This window comes from Chionomys nivalis, chromosome 9 (genome assembly GCF_950005125.1).
Source record: "Chionomys nivalis chromosome 9, mChiNiv1.1, whole genome shotgun sequence".
Classification (NCBI taxonomy): domain Eukaryota; kingdom Metazoa; phylum Chordata; class Mammalia; order Rodentia; family Cricetidae; genus Chionomys; species Chionomys nivalis.
This window is the reverse complement of record NC_080094.1, coordinates 40,501,592-40,510,638: the sequence shown is the minus strand read 5'-3', so window position 1 is coordinate 40,510,638 and position 9,047 is coordinate 40,501,592. Positions and strand designations below refer to the sequence as shown.

The 9,047-nt window shown below is 46.1% G+C and overlaps 1 protein-coding gene across 2 annotated transcripts in view; it reads left to right on the top strand.

Moving 5' to 3' along the window:
- The first annotated feature begins 963 nt into the window (after positions 1-963).
- Positions 964-9,047, top strand: part of Plcb1 (phospholipase C beta 1) — a 660,438-nt gene continuing 652,354 nt past the window's right edge. For both annotated transcript variants that reach the window (XM_057780532.1, XM_057780533.1), the window contains exon 1: positions 964-1,438. In XM_057780532.1, coding sequence (XP_057636515.1) covers positions 1,340-1,438 — 99 coding nt within the window. In that variant the 5' untranslated portion in view covers positions 964-1,339. The remainder of the gene's footprint in view (positions 1,439-9,047) is intronic.

Genomic DNA, 9,047 nt, shown 5'->3' with positions numbered 1-9,047 from the left:
TCCTAAAGGCAGCATCTTGTTGCACACTCTTGTCTGGTTTGTCTCACTAAGCTTAAACTTCGTACATTTATGGCTCTGTTCTTGAGTGTCTGTCCCTTCTCATCATGGAATAGTATTCTAATTTGGGGAACACACGAAGAGCTTGTCTCTCTAGTTAGTTGCCTTTAACATTGCTGGTCAAGTGTGTGTGTGTGTGTGTGCATGTTCTTGGTTTTCTTGAGCAAAAACTTACAAGTAGAATTTCTGGATTTTGTGATAAGTAAATGTTTAACACTACACAGAAATTACTTTCTAAAGTGGGTTTACCACGTTACTCCCCACTCTCCACCCCTGTGATGGATGAAGGTTCCAGTTGTTCCCCATCCTCTCAAACCCTTGCCTTATCAACCTTGGGAGTGAAGACATATCCTGGCACCTATGTTTCTATATGATCCCCACGCCTTCCCGCTCCCCACATCTTTCGTCATCCTTGGGAAATTAAAGCTTTGTTTCCCCCAGATGAACTTTCCATCCAGACTAGCCACTTTCTGGTGGGGTGAGGTTTCTATGGAGTTTTTGCTTTTAATCTCTCAAGTGCTTCTCTATATAAATAATAACCCTCTTTTTGAAAAGACTGGTGAGCACTAGTAAGAAGGAAAGACAAAGGCTCTCTCCCCCATTCCTCACCAACGTCCTTCTTTTCTTTTCTTAGAGGTTAGGATCCGCTAAGGTAACATCCTGGTTCTCACCCTGGTAATCGGAAAAGCCCCGGGAACATCAGCCCGGCCACCGGCACGGGGCATGCTCAGAGGGCGCGTGGCGCAGGCGTCGGCTGCAGTGGGGCCCGGGAGCCGGGAGGTGCCGCTGCGTCCCCGCTTCCCGCCATTGACCCAGAGCTCAAAGTTGGGCAAGGAGCTGGGGGAGGAGGACCGCGAGCGAGGGTGGCGGAGCAGGGGCGGGAGGAGCGGAGGGAGGAGGGGACCGGAGCGTGTCACTCGCGCGCTCCCTCTGGGCACAGAGGATGTGCTGAATGGTGCGTTTCGAGGCGGCGGCCAAGCAGGATCCGGCGGCGGGTGGCTCGCACTGCCGGGCTCTGTTCCTTCGCGTCTTCTGAGGCAGCACAGATACCGCGGGCTCTCGACCCTGCGTCCCGCCCGGGGCATGGCCGGCTGCTGCGCCCTCGCGCGTCCCGCTTGTTGAGCGGTGCCGGCCAGAGGTGCGGAGGCCAAGAGGCCGGGAGGCCGGCGGGCAGCGGAGCCCAGAGCCTGCTGAGCCGAAAGCCGAGCCCGCCCGTGCCCGGAGCTCCGTTCCTCATCCCCGCTGCGCTCGCCCGGGCTGCCCGGAACCCCGATGAGCCCAGATGGCTGGGGCACAGCCCGGAGTGCACGCCTTGCAACTCAAGCCAGTGTGCGTGTCCGACAGCCTCAAGAAGGGCACCAAATTCGTCAAGTGGGATGATGTAAGTGAGGGGCGGCGCGGTGGGGCGCGGGCCGGGCACCCGAGGGCGGGCTGCGTGGGGGTGGGGCGAGGGGCGCGTTATGCAATGGGGCGCTCGAGCGGGCGCGGGCAGCCCGGGGCGCACAGGTTGCCAGCTGCCCGGCTGGGTGACAGAGGGTGACAGCTTCGCGCGCGCTCTCTTCCTCCTAGGGGATTTGGAGTTGACATCCTTGCTGGGTCTGGCCAGCGCCTGCCTCCTGAGGGATTTAAGTCTTTGGGGCCAGTGGAGCTGGAGGGACAGGCTTTACTCGGTGTTGGGTCCTGAGAGTTTGGAAAGAGCGTGAAGTTAGGACCAGCTGGATAACGCTGGAAAGAACTAGACGCACTCCTCTCGGCTGGCTAAGGAGCTCTGTTACCTCCTTTGCCCTCTTTCAAGAAGGAATACCTACCACCCAGTTCCAACACCTTGCAGTTACCGATAGCCCTTGAGCATTTTTTATGCTGGCCACTCGGCAGAAGACACAGCAGTACAGCCGACAGGTGGTCGTTGATGCCAAACTTTAGCGCCTGGTTCCAGAGTGAGGGGCCTTGGAAAGGGCTGGAGAGGGCAGACTAGAGGCAGGTTAGTGAGCAAATGAAAAGCTGTTAGGACCGAGGAGCCCAGAATGGGCCTGCAGAGAGGGCCAGGTTTTGATAAATGAGCTTGCTTAAGTCTTTACTTGGAAATAGACTCCCAACTTCACCCTCTGATCTACTTGCACCCTCTGCTGTATAGGACAGATCCTGTCCAGCCCTGGGACTCCACTGCTTCACCTACAGTCCAGATCCCAGGACTTCTCATGACCTCTCCCTTTCCCCTACCCTAGTTGTCTTCAGAACACTTAAAGAATTCTTACTGAAAACGCGAATGGGGTGCACATTACGCTATCAATTTAGCTTCCTGGGTGTCATCCAAAAAGGTTTGGTAGAACAACTCACCTGAATATACCCGAGCTGTCAGGTTGTAAAGAAATTAAGTCCTAGTGATGAATACATCTCTCATCAGAAGCAGCTGTAGGAGAATAAGCCGGTCTTCTCACTGAGAAGATTTCCCACCTCGTAAATTACAGCCTGTTATCCTCCCGGGTATTTTACTTTAATCTTCTTAAGCCAATTTCTAGTGTCTGAAAACAATTTAAATATTCCAGGTAGTGAATCCAATTACTTAGCTGAGTGCATCTGTGCCTATATTTTGTCCAGTTGCGGGATGAGCCACAGCCTCCTTAAAATCTCATGCCAATTATTCAAGGATGTCGGCAGGGATGTAAACACACTCTCTTTGGCGGGAGCTTTGCACTCTTTTCTGCCCCAGTCTAATTGGACCGGATGCTGTTATAAATGGAATAGACTCTCGACAACAAATTCAGACACAGATGAACTGTTTTATGTCAAGAAAACAAAAGGAAAGCGCAGATCAACAAGTAGAATGTTCTTGCCCATCTAGACGTACTTAAGTAAAGAGCTAATAAAATGGTGGCTCAGGAAAAGAGAGGGAATGGTAAAGCAGAGAGAAGAAGGGAGGAGAGGAGAGCAGAGTCCCAGAGTGAAAAAGGGGGTGGTTTCAGCTATAAGCTCTGGAATTCCTTACAAAACTCATGGTTTTAAAACTATATCTTAATCCTCCATGAATTCTGGTTTGTGAGATAATAACATATTGAGAAGGAAAGATATAGATAACCAGGAGGGTGATTTGTATTGCATGTGTTTATGTAACAAACATTTCATGCTCATTTATCAGTGCCTGTCTTGAACTACCTTGTGGGGTGATGGAGAAAGTAGAAACACCTCTCCTGTTATAGACTGGCCGTACTAAATAGAAGAGACCAAAATCATCAAAACGCAGATGGGAGAGATTGAATGATGCCCTGGGAGTGATGGAGAAGCCACTAGTCAGCCCTAGGAGAAGGGAGAGGTGGGAAGCATCCTCCCATCACTGCAGCAGTGAGTTTCTGGGGAGGCTTGTGCGAAGGAGGCAGGCACTTTGGAGAGAGCGAGTCTTAAAGAGAAAACAGGTTGCACCCAGAGGATGAATTAGCTGGACTTCAGAGAAGTGCCCCCCGCAGGCACGCTCGCTCTCTTGCTCTCCGTGATCTGTGCCCTAGGAGGCATCCAGACTTCCTAGTTATCATATGTAGACCCTACGTACCCTCTCTCTCGTCTTCCTTGGTTGTGTTTCTTTTAGAACCAAGTCAGTTTGATCCGGCTGGCTGTTTCTCATGCATCTATGTGAAGTGGTGCTTTCCAGACAAAGAATACCCAATTTTGAATCCAGCCAGGGTCTGGGTTCTGTCATCTGTTAGCAGTGTGACTTTACACCAATAATCACAGTGAACTTTTGTTGTCTTTTATACAAAACTGGTAGTGCTGCATTTCCTATACATTTGGTGTAAGAGTTTGTGGGAAGCCTCGGTGATCCACACTCTCCCCACTTGCCCCCTCAGAAGCATCCAGAAGGCCTGGTAGTCCTGGAATTGCTGGGTCCATCCAGTTTCTGATTGAGCTCTGAGGAAGGGCTTGAGAGTGTTCCTTTCCCACAGCACAGTAGGTAGGTGATATGGTAGTGGCTGCCACTGCCAGTCTGAGAAATAATACTCTGTATATGATCAGGGAAAGTCTGTGAATGAACTGTTGCTGGGACTTCTTGGCTTACGGTAAATGTTCACTGACTTGTGAGTCTCATTTGATCTCCATGCTTACATTTTGAGAGATTTGTCATCTAGAAATTGGGAACACTCCAGTGGCAGTATTGTTAGAAAAATAACCCCAGACAGGGTTATTGACTGAAGCATCATCAGTACTCAAACCGGAAGGAATAACTCACAGAATTACACTTCTTTTGAACTGTTGATAGGTAATGAGTGAAGAATTCTATCTTCCTTCCTTCCTTCCTTCCTTCCTTCCTTCCTTCCTTCCTTCCTTCCTTCCTTCCTTTCTTCCTTCCCTTCCTTCCTTTCTTCCCTCCCTTCTTCCTTTCTTCCTCTCATGTTCCCCAGGTTTGAGAGAGTTTCTGGTTTGATTTTGTGTCATAAAGTTATGGGAGTTTCTGTCTTTTAACTTTTGACACTGTCTTGGGGAAAATGGTCCCTGTTTCTAACCCAAAGGAACATCCCATTTCCTTGTCTAGAAGAAACATAAATGCTTCAAACAACTTAGCAGCCCTTTGTACACCCGCTGTGCTGTGAAAGCAGTAGAATCCTGATGTAAAGAGAGAGTGTGAGCAGCTCCCATAGATTACTACTCTCCTATTAGACAGCACAGTGCATATGGAGAATGGAAAGTGATATGTTGGGGCTATTTACGATGGTGAAGTACTGCTACATAATATAACCACTAGTCATGTTTTGCCGACCACCAACTGGAATGGGAGGTGTTGCCTACACAGTGCTGTGCCATGTACAACGTGTCTTGGTGAGGCTGTGGATGTTCTAAGGATGATTGTCACTGACAAAGGCGCAAACAGATGACAATAGGTATCAAGTGGCTAAGAATGGGAGCTGGGGTCTGCAGATACTCTGTAATACTCAGTCAAACACTTGCTGTCTTATTATGGAAGATTTGGGAGTCCTTAGAAGTGAGGGAAGGTTTGTAATCTTGTAATATTTTAAAACTAATAGCTGTGGACTTAATGTCACATCAAAGTTGAGCCTGAGTTCCTGAACTTGGTGAAACGAGAAAGCTGACCCATTGTGATTGCTTGTTTACTAATAGCACTCAATAAAGCAAATTACAGTTTTTTTATTTTGTATTTGCATATGACCAGATTAAAAGTGGGACATGGCTAACCCTTTGTACTGTGGTGTAACAGGAGAGCTGAGGCAAGGTAGACAGTGGACGGCAATTTCTTTCTTCATCTTAGATAGGGAAACGGAGATTATTATGAATTTGATGCTTGTCTCCTTTGAGTTTTGACTTCTGTGTGGATTGATTTTGTGGGGCAAAATTTTTCCTGAGAAGATGCTACACACATATCTACTCACCTCAGATAGGAAGCCCATGACCTACCAAAGTACAGATGCCACCAAAGTCTACCTCGGTGAACAGTAATTTTCATTTGGGAATACTTACAAGAATGTGGGTGAGAGGTTACTTGCAGAAGCAGAAATGACTGACAGCTGCATTCACTAAAGCCCACCTCAGCCTGGGTGAACCTGGAGTACACTGCAGAGCCCGCAGGCAGCCCAACAGGATGGAGAGAGTTCTTTCCAAGTGACTCAATTGGTCCAAACCTCTTCCATGCAGCTAGGCTGGTTTCTGCTTCTTCGAGGTAGCTTGTCTTGTCTTAGAGTCTACTTGGAAGCTTGGCTTGTATGAGAGAGACTCTTAGCGAGAGGCCCAGTGAATCTGGTCAGTTTCAGGGACTTCCTGAAGTTATTTCAAGTTGTTTATATTATGGCTTAATAAGCTTCCCTGTAGGATGAAATGTTTCAATCTCTGAGAAAATGTCCAACAATTGGACATGAAACAGGAAAGGAATCATCCAAAACTGTGTTAAAAGCCCCCTCCCCCGCCTCTGGGCTGCCGGTTTCTCAAACGTAGACCCTTATTTTTTTATCTTCTGGTCTCTAGGGAGTTTTCCCCCCTTATCTCTTGCCCTCCCACCATCCCTTCCTCTTTGCCATTCCTTCTATTCTTTCTTTTTCTATTTGTTTTTTTTTTTTTCAAGACAGGATTTCTCTGTGTAACAGCCCTGGCTGTCTTAGAACTCTCCTTGTAGACCAGGCTGGCTTCGAACTCACAAAGACCCTCTAGCCTGTGTCTCCCAAGTGCTGAAATTAAAGGCATGTACCACCAGGGCAACAGTGGGATTTTTCTTTTTCTTTTCTTTTATCTTTTTTTTTCAGCCTTGCTTCCCAAATTCATCTCACATTGTGGGCAAGTTGCCTAGCGTATCTCAACCTCATGCTTCTTTACTATAACATGCCTGTTGCATTTGTTATATCACAGAAGAGCTACTGAACTTCATATGTATTTCCTTGTGTCATTTCTGGCACATGGGAACCCCAATAAAAGGGAGGTTTAAAAAGCAACCAAGCTATGCAAATGGAAATAGAAAGGAGATACAGATTTTGGGAAGGTATTCAGTAAGATCCCACTATGATTCTATAGGTATAATTTCCATACCTTCCTTGCGTTCCATTTAATATGTGTTTCAGCTTTGTATTTTGTAATTCAAGAAGGAAAAACATCTACTCTTACCCTTTTTAAAATTTTCAGATGTTCCAGAGAAAATGAGTCTATATAACTCAAAACAGAATCAAGTCTCTACAAGCAAGTCAGTTTACAGCCCATCTAGAAGTTTGTTTCTACACCCATACAGACACACCACACTTGTGCACACATGAGCACACATGCACATACAAATGATTCCACATGGTACATCCTGTTTTTGTAAGGGCAGCCTACCATCCAGAAGCCTAGAGTGCTGGACTGAGTTGTTGGGAATGGTTATGGAAGCTTAGAGGTCTAGTTTTATATTCATGATGCCCCCTGGATTTGAAAAGGTTATATCCTCCTTTATTCAATGCCCACCCAATAAAAAACTAAATAATAGGCCAAACAGGTAAAAAACAAACAAACAAACAGAAACAACCCTATGTCTAAGGCAGCATCCTAAACAAAATCATAACTAGAACTTCTATATTCTGTAGCATTAGTTCTATTTCTATAATGATGAGATAATACTGACAAGATTAGTGAAGGGAGCAGAGTGGAAGGTACCATGAAATGGGAAGTCAGCAGGTTCTCCTTGGAAGGGGTATGGGGAATGGAAAAAGCAGCTGTGTTGACAGTAGGTGGATCTGGGTTGGGTCAGCCACAGAGGTGAGGTTTTGACTGGAAGGCATCAAGTCCTCTCTACAGAGCCACTTAAACCTCTCCACAGGGGCTGGAAGTATGGCTCAGCAGTTAAGAGCACTAGCTGCTCTTGCAGAGGACCTAGGTTCAGTTTCTAGCCTCCATATGGTTGTTAACAGGTGTTTGTAACTCAGTTCCAGAGGCTCTGATACTCTCTTCTGACCTCCACAGGCTTACTTCTTCACACACATGATGTATATAATATGCTCATGCACGCGCACACACATACACACACATGTCAAATGAATAAAAATTTAAAATATACCTTCAAATATCTTTCATTGTCGGTCAAGAAACTCTGATTTTTCTGTTGACAACCAGTAATGACAATGATCTAAATAAATACAAAAGTATCCTTTTCTCTAAGTGAGAGATGAAGAAGGTAAGATAAGGTTGGCATCATAGTGTAGCATGCATATAAGAAAAAATACAAGTCATGTGTCCTGATGCATCATTGTCCACAGAGCCGTCACTTGTCACTAACATACTCTCTAGGGACATCATCACTGGTAAGCCTGAGATGACAGAGTTCATTCTTAACCCCATCCCTACCCTCTGGGTAGCTTTTTATGACTGGTAAGTCCATAGATGGCTATGCCTGTTTTTAATCTACGACAGCTATTTTTATTTTGAATGGAAACTAAACCAAAACCCTCCAGCCTACAGCATTTTTATTGTTGCTGAAATTGTCCCTATCTCCAACAGCAACAACAAAAGTGGCAGATCCTTCGCGTAGATGGCCCCTGATTAGGTCCTTATCTGTCCCGAGGCTGAGCCTGGAAAGTGTAGCAGGTGTGGAGAATGCCCCACAGGAGGAAGCACAGCTCTAGGAATTTAGCCTGGAGAGTAATGCACACAGGCAGCTGCTGGCACAGCTCAGCAGGTTCATAGAGCGCTGCTGTCAGGATGCATTTCTCTTCCTTCCTTTTTTTCCCTCCCTTCATTTCTGTTTCTGTGCTGGAGATTGAATTCGGGGTCACTACATATGCTAATCAGACACTGTGAAGTTGGCTGTACCCAGGCTTCATTTTTGTAATTTAGTATTTTATTTTTATTATTATAGCATATAAAAGTTAGGGAAGAATTCGCATAACACAAACTAACCATTTTTAAAGGGAACAGTTCACTGGCACCCCAGGTACCAATAGAACTGCACTAACTGCAGACCATTCTCCGTTCCCAACACCAGATGCAGATATTGTTTACTCCCAGGACCTTAGCTTAATTTTTGCTGGCTATTAGAATCTCTTGACTCTTTCCTTTGAAAGTAACCTATCAATAAATTGCTTCAGATCATACTTACCTGTGGCAATGCATAATTGGAATAGGAACAGTTTGCTTTTTTTATGGCAAACCTGATAACCTGTAGTTAAACGTGTCTTTTTCCAGTGTCTGGTGTAATTGTGAGTGGTAAAGTTGTAGCAGAACTGCAAGGGGATCACTGCTAGTTGTTGCCTGGCGCTGTGGGTCTGCACTTAAATGCAAACCCTTGCTAGCTGAAAACACCAGTTTTCTTGTTACCTGAGCTAGCGTTAGGTTCCTGGAGCCTTTCAGCTCATATCACAAATCTCATATGCACTGCAGATTTACAACGTTTGACTCCTTGATCTGAGCCGGATGGCCTCTGTCTCTGGAGCAAAGGACCTGGAGACACATTGCTGAAGTCATTTATTTACTCATAGGATCCTAAGGACACATTCAATTCTTGAGGAAAGAAAAAAGAAAAAGAGCTGAAATAG